At 53.6% G+C, this 16,638-nt stretch overlaps 3 protein-coding genes across 6 annotated transcripts in view; 2 read left to right on the top strand and 1 right to left on the bottom strand.

The window, feature by feature from the left end:
• The first annotated feature begins 455 nt into the window (after positions 1 to 455).
• Positions 456 to 5,969, top strand: Fuom (fucose mutarotase). Its single transcript, XM_033761326.1, is given in 6 exon segments — positions 456 to 559; positions 1,139 to 1,198; positions 1,357 to 1,427; positions 1,623 to 1,721; positions 2,651 to 2,724; positions 2,991 to 5,969. Coding segments are annotated over 6 exon segments (462 nt in total). The 5' UTR covers positions 456 to 474; the 3' UTR covers positions 3,064 to 5,969.
• Positions 1,353 to 16,638, top strand: part of Caly (calcyon neuron specific vesicular protein) — a 22,436-nt gene continuing 7,150 nt past the window's right edge. For 2 of the 3 annotated variants that reach the window (XM_033761324.1, XM_010620070.3), the window contains exon 1: positions 15,181 to 15,343. Coding sequence is in view for 1 of the 3 variants with exons in the window: in XM_033761325.1 (XP_033617216.1) it covers positions 2,689 to 2,724; positions 15,181 to 15,343 (199 nt within the window). In the remaining 2 variants the exon portion in view is untranslated. Of the gene's footprint in view, positions 1,428 to 2,650; positions 2,725 to 15,180; positions 15,344 to 16,638 lie in introns of those variants that run through there. The other variant, XM_033761325.1, reaches the window with a different exon arrangement.
• Positions 5,995 to 9,487, bottom strand: Prap1 (proline rich acidic protein 1). 2 transcript variants are annotated; one of them, XM_010620081.3, is made up of 5 exons: positions 9,410 to 9,487; positions 7,940 to 8,006; positions 6,988 to 7,040; positions 6,445 to 6,554; positions 5,995 to 6,312 (listed from the first exon to the last, which is right to left on the bottom strand). In XM_010620081.3, exons 1-5 carry the CDS (start codon positions 9,415 to 9,417, stop codon positions 6,098 to 6,100), a joined length of 453 nt encoding a protein of 150 aa, XP_010618383.1. In that variant the 5' UTR covers positions 9,418 to 9,487; the 3' UTR covers positions 5,995 to 6,097. The 2 variants fall into 2 exon arrangements, with proteins under 2 accessions (XP_010618383.1, XP_010618391.1); XM_010620089.3 differs by having other exon boundaries at positions 5,997 to 6,312; positions 6,451 to 6,554.

The raw sequence follows: 16,638 nt of genomic DNA on the forward strand, positions 1-16,638 counted from the left end.
TGGGGGACGGGGGTTGATTTGCTTTTGAAGCTGACACCCTGTCTTAGTCCTTAAACTGGCTTGCCCTTGTGTTCTTGCACTAAAACAATGAAACCTCAGCACATGTGAACGGTAACTCTTCCCACTCACAGCTGGAGCAGGTACTGTTCTGGTTCGGCCCTCACCCCCCTGGGAGCTTCACACCTAGCTCTGGCGTCTGAACTGCCCGAGTGCACGACCTGGATGGAGCAAAGAACACATGTGTTTTCTCCGGTGTCTGCTGTGGCTGTGTCGTCTCCCCACACATACTGACTTCCAGAATTCACCCACCAGTTGCCAGGACTTCTGACCTTCACAGGACTGAGAGCTCCTGCACCTACTTTTGCCCTAGCTGAGCATCCAGCAGAGACTTACTGGCCCTTAGGCCCCGCCCTCCCACTTGCCCCGCCCTTGTCCCCAAGCCGGGTTCCCAGAGGCCCCGCCCAGTCCGCAGATATGGTGGTGCTGAAAGGCGTCCCTGCGCTACTGTCTCCAGAGTTGCTGTATGCTTTGGCGCGCATGGGGCACGGAGACGAGATTGGTGAGCGCGAGGGGTGCAGCCTGGGAGGTATTAAGCGTAGTTCTCAGAAAGGGGTTGGGGCACTGCCGCAGCAACCCCTTGCTTCTGAGCAGGAAGCCCCAACCCTGCTACCGTAGGGAGTTGGCACGGGTGGGCAACACCAGCTGCAAATTTCTTGGCTTCAGCCCCGGCGGTCACGAGGTGGTGGCGGCCTTTAGCCCGGATGGAAGTGTACTTGGGCGGGTCCCACGGTCCCACCTTCCGCCCCCACCTCCATTCCTCCACAGTCCTGGACTAACCGAGCAGGATTCCTTTTCCAGCCCCGGTCCTACCATCCCCCACCGCTGCACCCCCGCCCCCATGCCTCCTAAGGTCAGCGACCCGGGGCTGGAGCTGAGCGGCTGGAAGCTAGGGCACTGTTACTGCCCCTCCTCCCAGGCAGGGTGTCGCCTTCCGCGTCTGCTTTTCCCACTGGGCCAAATGCTCAAGGGAGCCCTGGCAGTGACCCACCGCCTGCACCCTCTGACCATGGTGGGTGGGTGGACTATTTGATCCCTGGGCCACACTTGGGCCTTCTGACTGCCTCTTCAGTTCTTGCAGACGCTAACTTCCCCACCTCCTCCATCTGTCAGTGTGGGCCTGTGGAGATCCGGGCAGATGGTGAGGAGAGTGGAGTAAGGGGTGGGCTGGGAAGGGTGGTCGTAGGCAGTGGTCCTGGGCCCCAAATGATCCTTACTGAGGCCAAAGAGTGAAAGGGGGTGGGAATGGCGGCGCGCCATAGGGAGGGCAGGAGTCTGAGCCCAGCTCTGTCCCCCCAGGCTTGGGCACCCAGAAGCTCCTGGAAGCTGTGTTGAAGCTGCTGCCCCTGGACACCTATGTGGAGAGCCCGGTGAGGGCCAGAAAGCTGCTCGGCTGCTCTGTGTCTCAGTTTCCCCTTTGACAGACTTCACCAGGCCATCTGCCTTAAAGTGGGGGGAGGCCATATGCCCCCAAAGGGCCCCTGACCCTGGAGGAACCTGGAATGGTCACTAGCCAGGGGAGAGCTGGGGTGCTCAGGGCCGCAGAACTGACTCCTGTATCCCAGGCTGCTGTCATGGAGCTGGTGCCCAGCGACAAGGAGAGGGGCCTGCAGACCCCAGTGTGGAAAGATTATGAGATCCTCCTGCTCCAGGCTGGCTGCACGGTGAACCTGCAGCCTGACCATGGGAGGGGCCAGGGACGCCATGTCTTCTGGAGGCTCAGGAAGAGTGAGATATGAGGGCCGTCTCACACTCTCCTCACCTGACCTTCATCTCTAGCTGTGTGAGCTCTCAGTACCATTAGCTGCCCCCACTAGCAGAGACGGAAGCACATCTAGGCTATATGGCTGCCTCCCCCTGAACCCTAAGCTCCCCACTTCTTGCCCAGGATCTTGACCTTTCTGCCTGGGGGTCCGTCCCCATGGAGCTAGGTGGCTAAGGGCTGCCTGGCCACCCCTTCCAACCTCCCATGGTTGTGCCCCTGTGTCCCAGGTCTTCTCTCCCCTACCCCATTCTGGCTGTGGTCTGCATATCACACACTTCTCACCCTTGCTGGTGGGAGACATGCTGATTCTCCTGGGAAACTCATTCACTCATTCTCAAGTCTTGGGCAGGACCTACCGGAGGGGAGCAGACCAGGAACTCCCATCTGGCCCAGGGCATCCCTTGAGCCAGTTTGGAGGAACTGCTTTGTTTTGTTTTTTGTTTCTTGTTTTTACTAGAGATCTAACTCAGGTCCTTGTACTTGCAAGGCATGTGGCAGCATCACTGAGCTAAATCCCCAGGCAAGTTTGAAGGAACTGCATGGTTTGCCAAGCTGGCTGAGCAGCCCCAGGCCAGGAGATGCCAAGCACATCACCTTGGCCAGCCTAGGCCCCAGATGGGGTTTGAGAGACACCCCGTGTCTCCACTGTCCAGTCCTTGAAGTTAAGAGGCTGAAGACCCTTGGGACCCCTGTACTAGGAGAACCAAAGCAGCAGAGCCCAGAGAGCCTTAACCTGTGCCCTAGCCTCTTGCTCAGGGACTCAGGGCCTACCCATAAGGGTTACTGGACAGAGTCCTTCCAACCGTGCCATGCCATCTTGTCTTCTAGGGATCCCTGGCGAAGATAGAGAGATTTGAGTTTTATGAATGAGCCAAAAAGGCTTTTGCTGTTGTTGCAACAGGGTAAGTACCAGCTGGGTCTCTTGGCTCAGACATGCCCTCACTTCAGGCCTTTGGGAAGGCCCCATTCTCACTCTCTGCTCAGCTCCTGCCCAGTTGAGACTCAAACAGCAGGAGGAATTTAGGCAAGCAGGGTCTCGTTTACCTTGTCCAAAGTGGCTGTTCCCTGGATCTTTGTCCGGCAGGTGGGAGGGAAGCAGATGGGATCTACCGTGTCTCTAAGACAGCACCCTGGCCCTATGCTCAGCTCAGCTCTGCTCCTCCTACAGGGAGACAGCACTGTATGGAAACATCCTCAAGAAGGGGACAATTGCCCTGGGTTCCCAGTCTGAGGCCTGGTGAAGACTACTCTGAGGGGAGAAGAATCGACAATGCCACGGGCCTACCCACAGCAGCACCGGACCTGGGCCTCAGCCAGGGTCTCAAGGTGCCGGTGGGTTTTGAGGGACCCTCCCAACTGAGACTGAAATTTTTAAAAATGATTTTTAAAAATGATGGAAAAACGGGGCACTATCGACATTCAATCGAAAGACTGTTCTCCCTCCCAGATTTGTTTGAAGCTGAGCTCAGGGAGGCTCCTGGTTCCTCAGAGAGTAGACACCACCCGCTCCTGATGAATGCTCAGGTGGAAATCTTTGTGTGAAATGAGGCCTGGGGGCAGGCAAGAGTGCCTGGCAGGGAAGCCAGAGGTGGGTGCAGTGACTGACTGGCCGCTGAAGGAGAATGGAGGCTTCTATGCCACCAACTGCTCAAGATTCAGACGCAAGGTGGCTCTTGATCAGGGGCACTCCCTCAGCCCCAAGCAGGGCTGGCCTACCACTTGGGGAGGGAAAAAAATACAGGCGTGGTGAGGGGGTGTATCCCGTGCTGCTGGGGATGGTGCAGCCTACCAGGAAGACTAGAGAGGCCTGGGTGTGGGCTGGGCCTATGATCAGTAAGTGAAGCACTCACTGCATGTGCCTGAGCAGCCAGGCGCCTTGTGCCTGGGGATGAAACCAGATGGAATCTGCCTGCTTCCTACTTGAAGCCTTGATTGTCCTGGGAGGTAAAGGACACCGTCGTGTAGTGCCCAGTGCAGGGCAGAGGGGCAGCAGGATACAGCAGTGGACTAAAGGGGGTTGGTACCCAGAGGGTCAGTGATGATTTACCTTTGCAACATTTGGACTGGGTCTCAAGCAATGCATTGTCCAGACCTGAGGTCCTCCCCTAGGCCAGGGCTAGCAAAGCTGTGACGTGAGTGCCACAGCGGGCATGCAGAGCCTTCTCTGTCAAAACCAAGCATTGAATAAGAGTTGTTTTTCCTAAACTGGAGCCTCAGTGTTCAGGTTTAATTGCAGTGTTGGCATTTGGGGGTAAAAAGTGGGTTTAAGGCTGCAGTTTGGGCACCTGGTCTCTTAAGAGGTTCGCTGTCACTTCCCCCCAACTCTTCCTTCAGCCATGTGGATGCAGGAAGAAGATGGGGCAGATGGACAGTGGGAGCTGGTTTGGCTGGAGGCCCTCTCAGGGGTTAGGGATAGTCACAGGCACCCAGGCCTACACTCCAGGGCCACAAGGAGTAGAGGGGCAGGCAAGCCAACTGGGTAGGGATTTGGGGCCAGGCATAAAGGAACCCCACCAAAGCCTGGCCATATACCTTGTTGACCATCCCATCTGCCCCTCTGGCATGGCCCCTGTCCACCAGTCACTGTTGCCTAGTAAAGTGACTTTGCTTTCTGGCAAAGCACTCAGTCAGCACCACCCAAATGGCTGGTTACCCAGCTGATATGAGAGGGATGAATGCAGAGACTGCAGTGAGAATTTAAGAGGGGAAGAAGTTTGAAGGCTACCCCTACCCTCCCTGTTTCCATGAGGTGCGTGAAGAAGGCCTGTCTCAGGCCTGTTTTGGATTGAGAGACTTCCCCAGCGTCCCTCAGCCTGTTGTCCCCAGGTCTCAGGTTGCAAGGCAGAGTTAGCTTGTGCTTCCCTCTGTCTCGGTGGGCTGCTTGCCACGGTGGCAAACTCCTGAGTCCCAGGTTCCCTCTGCCTCTCCTGAACACATCCAGTTATGCGCTTCAGGAGCTGGAGGAAATACCCACAGGACTGGCTCAAACAAGGTTAGAAAAAGGCATGGCTGTGGAACTCCACCTTGGCCAGTGCCCACCTTCAGGCCTAGCAGAGGCTAGACTCTTGGAGCCTCAGAAATTCACAGGTCTTCCACCTGCCTGGGACCTAGAGAAGGGAGTCAACATGGGGCAGCCTAAATCCCTGGCCTGGGTCTGATTTTCTCAGGGGTGGTGGGCACTAGTCGCTGACCACCTGTGCCTGAGTTGCTCTGGTAGTGGCCCCTGGCCATTTCTGACCTGACATAGGAGTGACCTGGGAGGGGAGTGCTGTGAACACACATATACCTCAGGGATTCAGGACCTCCTGAGATTCTGTAGCCTCTGCTGACACTGCTCTGCTCTATTGATTCTGAGCTAACCACCCTGTCCTAGTTCTTATAGGATGACAGGTGAGGCACACTGAGGTGACAATGGACCTGCTCTACCCTTATCAGAGCAGGACCTTGAAGCTCACAGTCTTGGCCTTGGTGAGTTCATCCATAATGGGATATGGACTCACTCATAATGTGGGGACCAGGCTCCTACTTTGTAGGGCTTGGAGGCAGGGAAGCACATGTACCATTCATATACTTGGGAGAGAATGCTAGGGGACACAGCAAGTTCTAGGGCGTGTGAGGTCACCTGGACAAACACAGCAGCTGCATGCCAGTCAGGGACATCAGGATCAAGAGTTGGTAGCAGAGCTGGTGAATTTGTGTGGTTGAGGTCAGAGGGTTTGGCCCTAGGTACTTCTCCCTCACTGCAGAGCATGGTTGCCAGGTGCCCCACTGTGTGCACAGTGTGAGATAACTAGTGGCCTGTGCCTGTGCTAAAGCATTGGGCCTGTTGAAAAGGTTCCTGCAGAAGGACTGGCATCCCAGATGGCTGGATGGCCACCCACAAAATTAGGACAACATGTTTGCATACCGGACCTATGCTGGTCAATTCACTTGAGCTTCTGTGTGCTTGCACCTGTCCACCTGAGCACATGTAATATACCTACACAACTGTATGCCTACATGCCTGTCTAGCAGAGTACCTGTCCACCAGAGTGCCAATTGTCTCAGCCTCCCTAGCCCTCTCTTTACCTGGGTCTCTTCTCTGCTTTCCCAGGGAGCCCAGGGCAAGTACACCTCCTTCCTGCTAGAAAGCAGGTTGGGATCCAGGGTTGTTGGCCTTAAAGAAGCACATAGCCTTCCACTTCTGTTTGCAGGAATTTATTTTTCTAGCTGAGAAGGATCAGCAATCCTGACAGCCTGGGCCTCGGGGCAAGAGTATAAGAGTGTTCAGGGCCCCTAGGACTCCTCCACGGGGTGGTAGATATGGTCTAGGTCCTCCTCTGGCCCCTGCAGCACCTGGCGAGACAGCATTGCCCACGAAAAGGGCTCTTCCTTGACCTGGATCTCCTCAGATGCAGGATGGTACAGACTGTCGCAGTCAGGCTCAGGATCCTGCTGGGGTCTCCGAAAATGGCTCAGAATGTCCTCAGTCTCCACCCAGGCTTTGTTGCCTGGGGACAGCCAAATGGAACCACAGCCTCAGTTTCCCTTACAGGAGTCTCCCCTTCACCCCCTTCCACTGGCCCAATCCTTCAAACTCAACCCCATGGGGCAGCCTTCTCCCTCTGTGGCCTTAGTCCTACCCTGACCTGGCTTCTCCTCAGTGGCTACAAGGCTTGGTTTTGGCACAGGGAACAGATCCTCCAGCTGGTTATCCTTCGTCAGAGGCTGCAAGATGTGGTCGCTCCAGGCCCTGCCCATACAACTGGGTCAGGTTCAGGTACAGGTGGGGAGGGGTACTCACCACCCCCCAGGCAGCTGCTGGCCTTGTGAAGCCATCCATTTCTGCTCACTGCCCATCAACTGCCTCAGGAGCTACAGACAAGCACCTGACTAGGTATCCCTGCTGCATCCTTGATCCACTAAGTGTCGGGAGGTCAGAGCCTTCGAGAGTGAGGGAGGTCAGAAACCATTCTGGTCCAAGACTGAGCCTTTCTTTGTGGGCACTGCAGGGGAGCTGGATAGGGGACATGGCCCAAAACCCCCATACCCCTCTCATGGATATGGAGCTAGAGGCAGCTGGACAGGGTTCTCCATCTGCCCAGTGTACTCCAGGTTGAAGAAGGGCCCAGAAAGAATAGGCCAAGCTTTAGGAGAGAGTACAAGGGGGCATCTGGGGTACTTACTTCTCTGTGTCCTGCTCAGAGGCTGAATGTTTGCCTTTGATCTTGTCAGGGACCTAGAAGAGTAAGTCATAGGTATGGACTTCGCCACTCAGTGGCCCAAGGTCAAAGGACACCTGTGGAGAGGCTGCTCCAAGGCTGAAGTGGGGATAAAGGCAGGGCCTGCCAGCCCAGGAAAGCCTGCATGTGTCTTCAGGAGGTAATGGTAATTATAGGCAAGGGGAGTCATGCCACCAGTCTGGCCCCAAATCACCAGCCCACTTTGTTTCCTGGCCAGGCCTGGGGAAGTCCATGTTATCCAGACAGGAACTGGGACCTCACCTTCTGGCTCTGAGACCCCACTACACCCCCAGCCCTCTGGGCACTGCCTGCTTTCTGCAGAGATTAGTTAAGGCTACCCCTGCACCTCCCTTCTCTGGCTGGAGATCTTCAAAGAAGGTCAGCTCTTGTTAGTCCAGCACCCTGTGAGGCAGAAAGAGGAAAGCAATGCAAAGTGGGCTGCCAGAGGAGTTGCACACTCCAGGCCACCGTGAAGTGGCTGTGAAGGAGTCTCCCTCATCTTGATCGCTCCCAGCCTGCATAGCCATAGCCCAGGCCACCATTATTGGCACAGTGTATCTGACCACTCTGCCCACGTGAGCATCAAGGAGGCCCAACTACATGTTGTCTTCCTAGGTGCCATCGATGCCATGTACCCCACCTAGGGTCACTTGAGTGTCATGGGGGCTTGCCCATCAGACCCAAGTGGAAAGAGGTCTGTGCCTCCTCATTCTGAGGCCAGACCTCAGTGACCAGTCACGTGGTATCTACAATCATGTCAGTGCTGTGCTTCTACTCTCCTAGGCCAGCTTGAGGTGGCTGGGGATGGGCGCTGAGGCCATTCCCCAACATTCCCTGCTTGTTGGAGCATAGCGTGACAGTCATGGTTAGGGGCCAGGCAGAGGGACCTGCATACCTCGGGTGCTGGGATTGCACCATCCTCTTGAAGCAGCACAGCCACCAGGCAGGTAACCAGGAAAAGCCTGGGAGACCAGGAAGGGGTGTAAGGCTGGTAAGGGGCTGCCCCTGCGCATGAGCACCCCTCTCAACTCTACCCTGACAGGACCTGGATGAGCAGTTGGTGGTGGGCCCACAGGGAGTCCTAGGTAGGTTCCTGGAGGGGCACGCAGGTAGTTTATACTTCATTTCACAGAAAGGGAATCGCAGGCACTGAGAGATGAGATACCCAGGCACATGCCTGCTCCCGTGCTGTCAGGCCAGGGCCACTTCACACCCCCTGACTGCACCCCACAGCCTGCATAGACCCCACTGTAGCAAGCAGTGACAATGCTGGGGATTCCAGAGGCCACACAGGCTCACACGTGTAGTTGGGCATAGGCATAAGTACATACATTAAGTGGGAGTCGGTTCAGTAGTGTGGTTCACAGTAGCCCATGATGGCTGCAATCACACTGATGAGGATGGATGAAGTCCCAAGCATGGGGCTACATCACAACACCCTGAGGGAGCACCCACATTGCTGAGCAGCCCATCATGCAGGCAGGATGGTGCATCTGTCTGCACACAGTATGCAACACGCGTGTTGTGTGTGTGTTGTGTCTGTGGTGTATCGAGTCTGGTATGTGTGAGAAGTGTGTGGTGTGGTGCATGATGTGTACATGTGTGTCGTGTGCGGTTGCAGCATCACAAAAACCTTTGCTCCTTCCCTAGTGACTCAGTACTTCAGAATTTGGAGTCAAAGGGAGGAGTGGGGATGCCTTGGAAGCCTGGGGTGGGGATAAACCCTAATAGGGTTCAGCTACCTTGTATCTCCTCAGGACCCCCAACAGAGTTCCACATTGGGCAGGGGACTTACCCTTGTTCTCACCCCTGGAATCTCCTCCCACACTGAATGCAACCCTGCAGGGGCTCTGGGCCTTCCCAAGCCTAAAATCCCAGCTCCTAGGCGGCCCCTCCCTCAGGGCACTTCGTCCCCTGCTGGCCTCCAGCTACCGCTTATCTTCTTGACTCCCACTCCTGTTCTTTGGCTGTCACAGCCTGGTGCCTCCTCCTCCTCCCAGGGTGTCCCATGATAGGCACTGTAGTGCACACCTGGGGCTCTGGAGCTGCCCTCAGAGGTGGGCCTTGGATACAGACTCCGGACAGATAAAGAACGGAGAAGCCCCGGGAGATGGGAAGGAGTGGGCTCATCCCCATCCACCTGGGAAGTGTTCCAGATGTCGCCAGCAAACATGGTCTGACCCTGTGATCTGGGAACCCTTCTCCTCCCTCCCAGACCCTCCCTGGAAGCCTGAAGTGGGGACAGAGAGCCCTCAGAGGCAGTCTCTGAGCCAGGGCTCCTGTCCCTGCAGCCAGGGTACTGCTGGTCACACCTGGCAAGCTGCCAGGTTTTGGTGGTTAGGGGGCTCAGGGGTCCCGGCATCACCTCCTCATGATCGGGTCCTCTTCTCAGCGTCCAGGTGCTCTGGGGTGCTGTAGTCAAAGATCCAGGAGTTATGTGCCTGGCCCAGTTCCTCCCATCCAGGCTATTTAGGGTTTTATTGCCTCCATGTGGGGTGTGTCTGTTCAGAGGTCAGTACCCAGCAACCCTGCTGCTCTGGTGGCTGGGCCCGCAGCTGCCCAGCCCTACTCCAGTCTGGATCATGGGCCCAGACACCTGAGCTGTCTCCTGAGGTCCCTACTCCCCCATATGTCCTCCTGGCCCACTCCGCCTGCCTGTCGCACCAAGACCCATTCACTATCTGAGCACGTCAGCACCAGATTGCCCTCGCCCCCCACCACGAGACCCTCATCTCCCAACACAATCACCCACTCTCCCATCCACTCCTGTCCTCCCCTCAGGCCATACCAGGTCAAGGATCCTGCACGGGCAATACTTTGGCTTTGTGACCCGGAAGATGGGGTATTGACTAGAAGCCACTGACTGACTCCAGACCCGGCTGCTACCACCTTAAACAGAATGGTTAACCTGGAGTTGTGGAGTCTGAGAACCATCTCACCATACTCTTCACTTGCCCTCTTTAGCCCCTCAGGGCACCAGCACTTGGGCGGCTGCTGCCCTGGAGCTGAGCCACTGGTCTGCCAGGCTCAAGATTCCTGTGGCTGAGCTGGGATTCTAATGGGATGGGGTAAGGATTATAAAAAACAATTTCAGGTTCCGGACCTCGATCCGTAGCAGAGGAGCAATCAGGAAGTGAGTGGTTGCTCCGAGAAGTGACGGTGAGAATGGAAGGGAGGATGCCTCCCACCTAACCCCAGATGCAGATGGGTGGGCCCGCAGGGGAGACAGCAGGCGCCAGTGGCTCTGGGAGCTGGGGTGGCAGACAGCAATGACAGCAGGCCAAAAAGAGCTTCAGGAAGACCAGGAACGATGAATCCATGGGGGCCTTGGTGCACCCCACACATCTGCGCTGACCCAGAAAGAGTCACAAACTACCCACTATTCCAGTCTTGCCCGGCATCCCCTGTTCTCGTCCCGCCCTACCACTCTTCCCCTGACCACCCCCACCACTCCACCCCACAGTCTCCCCATGGCTCCCCGTCCCCCTTCTCAGATGATCTCACTCTCCCCATCCCTCTCCAGTCTTCCTTTTCTCTTTCCGTCTTCACATTGCTCCCCTCCTCATACCCCTCCCCTCCTATCCTTCCCCCCTCTCCCCAACCCTCCCTGCTCTCATCCTTCCACCCCCACCTGCTCTCTCTACTCCTCTGGCCATAGCAAGCCTGTAGGTCCCTGAAGAGAAGCAGAGAAATCCTGAAAGGAAGGTGTCAGCACCACCTAAACTCCCAAAGGCAAGCACTGCCTAATCAGGACCAGCTCCTCACCTCTGGAATCTCCTCCCACACTAAATGCAACCCTGCAGGGACCCTGGGCCTTCCCAAGCCTAAAATCCCAGCTCCTGGGAGGCCCCTCCCTTAGGGCACTGCGTCCCCTGCTGGCCTCAGGCTACCGCTTATCTTCTTGACTTTCACTCCTATTCTTTGGAGCAGAGCCCACAGATTAAGGTACTTGAAGACAGATGAAGACACTAAGGACCCTGCGAGCTGGACTGAAACACTGTATTGAACTGGGAAAGACATCAGTGCCACCTGTTACAAAAAAACAAAACAACAACAACGAAACAGCCCACAGATTTGGCTCAGGAAGATTAATAAACCAATAAGCAAAAGCAGCAACCACTCTCAGGAGTGAAATATCAGGATTCAAAATGGCTGCAATATGCAATTGAAAAACATCTAGTACTTTTAAAACTAAAACTAGACTTTGTATTTGAGCAACTTTAAGTTCAGAGAAAATTTGAGCAGAAAGCACAAAATTCCCCTCTGCCTCTCACCCAGCTTCTCCTTTCTCACCATCTTGCTCTGGAGCAATGCATTTGCTACATTGATGAGCCAATTAAACCATGTTTTCATTCTCAAATTACAAGACAGTCAAAGAAACTGGAAAAGTGTGACCAACATTCAAGGAAAGCACATAATAGAGACTACCTCTGAGTGGACCCAGATGTTAGACTTAGCAGACAAAAAAAAATTAGTGGAAATCATGTTTAAAGATAAAGGAGATTAAACTGGACTTGGCAGTGAATGCCAGTAATACCAGAATTTTAAAAACTGAGGCAGGAGAATTGTGGCGAGTTTGAGGCCAGCCTGGGCTACTTCATGAGCTCAAGGACAGTCTGAACTACATAGCAAGACCCTGTCTCTAGAAAAAAAAAAAAAAAAGAAAAGAAAAACCAATCAAACAAAAAACCCAACTTTAACGAAACAAGCAAAAGATAAAGGAGAGTACAGTGGACCCTTGACTTAAGAACTCAATCAGTTCCTGAGGGCTGGTTGTAACTAAATTAATATAGCTGAGATCTGGATGTTTATCTAGGTACAAGCTATAGACAACAAGAGGCAGATGAATATTCCATTAACTTAATTAATCCAAGTTGTTTGTATGTCAGACCAGTCGTAATTTGAGAGTCCACCATATGATGAAACGACTATAAATCATTAATTAAAAGAACCAAGTCATTGCTGTGTACCTGTGGTTTCAGCTACTTGAGAGGCTGAAACAGAAAAATCCCTTGAGCCTGGGACTTCAAGGCCAGCCTGGGCAATATAGGAGGACCCTGTCTCCTAAAAACAAAACCAAACAAACAACCAATGAATACCCAAACTGTTGTCCAGAGACAGAGGAAAAATTTTTGAAAGGAAAGAGATGCCACTTTCCTCCCAAGCACAAGGTCCTGAGTTCAATCCCAGTACCAAAAAATAAATAAATAAAATAAAAATAAAAAGATGAGAGAGAAAATGCTACAAGAATATAGCCTCCATTAATGACTAACTTCTTATTAGAAACAATGGGGCCAGCAGGCAACATGTGAAGAAGGAATACACCAGTCTTTCACATCCACAGAGGAAATGAAGACCATGAAATCAGGCCTACCTGTATACCAAAACTAGACAAGGACACTATGATAAAGTTACAGACCTCCTGAATACAGACACAAAGATCCCTAATAAAATATTAGCTAAATTCTGCAACACATGAAAAGGAATTTATTCCAGGAGTGAAAAGTTGGCCTAATATTTTTAAAAGTGGGGCATGGTGGCATGTGCCTCTGATCCCAGCACTTGGGAGGCTGAGGCAGGAGGATCTCTGGGAATTTGAGGCCTGCCTGAGCTACACAGTGCATTCAAGGCCAGCCCGAGATATGCAGTGAGACTCTGTCTCAAAAAAAAAAAAAAAATTACAAGTCAATTAATTGTGCTGCTGTGCTGTGAATGAAGGAGGAAAAGAATTCACTATTGTAATAGACACACAAAAAAATCATCTGAGAAAGTCCAATGTTCATTCACTGTTTAAAAAGAAAAAAAACTTAACAAACCAGGGCTAGGTCCTGAGTTCAATCCCCAGCACCACAGAGAATGGGTGGGCACAGTACCCACAGGGGAGACAGCAGATACCAGTGCCACAGGAATAGACGGGAACTTCCTAAACCCACTAAGAGAACATCTACAAGCATCCTGTGACAAGCATCATTGTTAGCAGTAGAACACTAACAGCTCCCTCCATATTGGGAAAGGGCAAGGAAGCCCACTTTCACTACTTTCATTCAGCACCGTGCTGGAGATTCAGCAGATGAGTGGGTGAGTCTTCAGGATGCTATGCTAAGTAAAATAACCCAGACACAAGGAGACAAACACTGTATGATCTTGGAAGCCCAAAGTGGAACAGTAGCTGTTGAGTAGGGCCATAGAATGAGGAAATGGTATGTTGTCACGGTACAAACTGCAAGCGATAAGATGCACAGATTCTGGGGATCAATGTACAAGGGTGGTGATGTGTGTGATAATTAGATTGTGATGATCATTACACAATATGTCCATATATCAAAGTGTCACATCCACTTTTAATTACATAGTCTTTGTTTACCAGTTATTTTTAAATGAAAAGGACCTGTGTATAGAATATGTTAATAATTCTTATAATTTAAGATAACCTAATTGAAATGTGTTCAGAACATCTGAACAGATACTTCACTAAAGGAGATACAGTATACAGAAAGATAATAGATCCATGAAAAGATTCTCGGCATCTTTAATTATTAGAGTAATGCAGATGTATACTACAACAAGGCACCGCTACACTCCTGTTTGGATGGTTGTATGGGCTGAATCATCTCCCCTAAAGTCTTATATTGAGGTTCTAACCCTCAAAATGTGACTGTATTTGGAGACACTTTTTTTTTTTTGTTTTAGATTGAGTCTTGTTGTGTATCCCAGACGGGCCTGTGTAGCGCAGGCTGGCTTCAAACTTGTGGCAATCTCCTGCCACAGCCTTCCAAGTGCTGGAATTGCAGGCAAGTGCCATGTCCAGCAATAGAGACAGGGTTTTTAAAGGGGCAGCTGAATTAAAATGAGGGCATTAGTGTGGGCCCTAATCAAATATGACTGCTGTCTGTAGAAGAGGAGACTAGGAACAGATACATAGAAAGAATACTGTATCAAGACACAGGAAAGAGATGCTGCCTACAAGTTAAGAATGGGGGACAGCCGGTCGTGGTGGTGCACGCCTGTAATACCAGCACTTGGGAAGCTGTGACAGGAGGATCACTGTGAGTTTGACACCAGCCTGGGCTACATAGTGAGTTCCAGGTCAGTCTCAATTACACAGTGAGACCCTGTCTCAAAAAAACAAAAAAAAGAATGGGGGGCCTCAGGGGAAACCAATCCTGCTAATACCTTTATCTCAGACTTTGGCCTCCAGAACAGGGACAAAATTAATTTCTGTTGTTTAAACCACCCATCTGTGGTAATTTGGTTATGGTAGCCCAAGCAGGCTACTACAGACAACTATAATAAAAAAAGACAACAAGTGTTGGTGAGAACGTGGAGAAACTGGGCCCCTTATACACTGCAGGTAGAAATGTAAAATGCTGCAGCCAGTGTGGAAAATCCTTGTGGTGTTTTCTTAGAAAGCTAAACATCAATTTATGACTTGAATTAGCATCTACCCAAGAGAAATGAAAGCACGCGTCTACTAAGGACTGGAAAGGAGTGCTTAACATTATAAACAATGTATGTCCGGCAACAATCCAGACGCCCACTGATGGATGTAGCATGATGCATGCGTGCAATGGTTATGTGGTGAAGGCCCCGTGGTCCACCAACAACTGCTGCCCAGGACCCAAGGGTCACACCTGCCAATGACACACTGTGGGAAGCACGATGCACAGTCACCAGGTGACTAGGAAAGACGAGGCTCACCCCAGGAAAGCTTACGGCCCAGGGGTTCAGATGCTGTTCCAGGGAGATCATCCTCTGGGAGAGTGGGGGCCAAATCTAGTTGTCCCTGACTCCAGCTGCCCCAAACCAGTGGGAAGCCAGGGGCTGGGGAGAGGGCAGTCTGAGCACCAAACCAGGTCTGCTGGAGACCCAGGGATTCCCAGGTTAGGGAGCAAGGGCTCAGCTGGTCCAGGGGTCTGTCCCCTGCAGTGAGGTGGTGTGAATGTGTGGGGAGAAGGGCGGATTTGTGTGGTCAGTGTTTGAGCTGAAGTGTGAGGATGCTGTGTGACAAGTGTGCATGAAGTATGTGAGGCATGTGTGAGGTGTGTGAGTGAGTGACGGGTGCATGCCTGGGAGGGTGGGGGCCGGGGACAGGTCTGATGTGGGAGGGTGGCCTGACTGCTGTGGTTCCTCCTCCAGCAGAAGTCTCCATGGCAACCGCAGCCTCGGTCTCGCGGCTCCAGCCCCTCGCCCGCCCCGCCCCGGCTGCTGCGAAGCGTCTGGAACTGCATCCTCCGCATCCACATCCGCATTCCCGTCCTCCCGCTACCGATTCCTGCAGCAGCTGCCGTTGGAACCGCCAGTGAGCCATTTCCGCGTTTCTCCTTGTAGAGTGGGGGTGAAGGGGCCCGAGTGTGTGCAGGAGTGTGCAAGGAAGGATGTGCGCAGTTTGAGGATGTGCGGGTGTGGCGCCTGTGCCTGTGTAGGGTGTGCAGGGTGCTAATGTATGCAGGAGCACTTCAGGGGATCTGGTGGCTGCCAGAAAAGCCAGGCACAACCGCCCTCTTCCCTTGGGGTCTCTGCCTAGGGCCGGGCGGGCTTTGCTGACTTGGCGTGGGGGGGTCCTCCGGCCTCTCAGGACTAGGGTTGGGGGGCAACCCTACTGACTGGGGGTGGAATGGAGGAGGTGATTCCCTCCCGGGTTGTCCGGAGGCTCCGTGGGCCAGTCGCATCCTGGACATTCAGAAAAGGCCAGGCATGCTGCCCCGTGCCCTGACCTGGGCACCGCTGGGGAGTGAAGGAGTCTTAAGACTGCTGGACATCAGCCCACCTGGCCTACAGTGACTTCATCCCTCTCCCTGTGTGCTGGCTCCACCCCTGCGGGTCTCGGAGAGCCAGTGGGAGCTGTGCGTCCCCAAGGTGGGCAGCGGACGCCAGTTCCAACTCCTCATCAGCTGTGTCTGAGTGTGGACAAGGGGGGAGAAGGAAGTAGAGGAGTCGAGAAGGGGAGCAACAGAACTGGCGTTGGGCCGGAGCACCGAGGATCCTCTACCTGGGGCGCGATGGAGATGGCTGTGAGGCAGGCAGGAAGTAGAAAGGACGCAGGAGGTGTACTCTTCCAGAACCACCTGCCAAAGTGTTGGATGCGCGGCCACAGGGGGCTGGAACGTGCAAAGCCTCCAGCACCTGTGCCTGCTCCCGGTTTGCTTAGGTCACGCAGCTCATGAGCCCTTCACCCAGAGGCGAACCACCGCCAGCGGTAGAGCAAGGGGTGCAAGGGCACGAGGGTGGGGGCGTGGTTGCAGCAGGCTAGAAGGGGAGTGTGGGGGCAGGGACAGGACCCCAGCGCTGGCGACTGCAGTAGCCTGAGTACGCACTTGCGCTCGTGCCCGGCCTGCACAAGCCGCGGCGCGCGCCTCCCCTTGTGACGCAGCATCCCAGGGTGGTGGGTGATGCGTGTGAAAGCGAGTCTGAGACGTGACCTTCAGCCCGGCTTCCGCGGGCTTTTACCAAGGGTCCCCACGACCATCCATCTATCAGCATCTGGTGCAGACACCCTTGCCAAATCTTGGGGAGGAGAGAAGCGCAGGAGTGCACAACGGGTAGGGGTGCTGGGCAGATGATGCGCAGGAGACAAGATTACAGCACAGGGTGGAG

The sequence above is a fragment of the Fukomys damarensis genome, unplaced genomic scaffold (assembly GCF_012274545.1).
Source record: "Fukomys damarensis isolate Sample0158 unplaced genomic scaffold, DMR_v1.0_HiC HiC_scaffold_8, whole genome shotgun sequence".
Classification (NCBI taxonomy): Eukaryota; Metazoa; Chordata; class Mammalia; order Rodentia; family Bathyergidae; genus Fukomys; species Fukomys damarensis.

What these genes read in the sequence shown, in the direction of transcription:
- Prap1 (XM_010620081.3), bottom strand. An exon ending in GTGCAATCCCAGCACCCGAG is followed by an intron (nt 7,041 to 7,939) that starts GTATGCAGGTCC and finishes TTACTCTTCTAG; the next exon opens with GTCCCTGACAAGATCAAAGG. An exon ending in TGAGGAGAAGCCAGGTCAGG is followed by an intron (nt 6,313 to 6,444) that starts GTAGGACTAAGG and finishes GGCTGTCCCCAG; the next exon opens with GCAACAAAGCCTGGGTGGAG.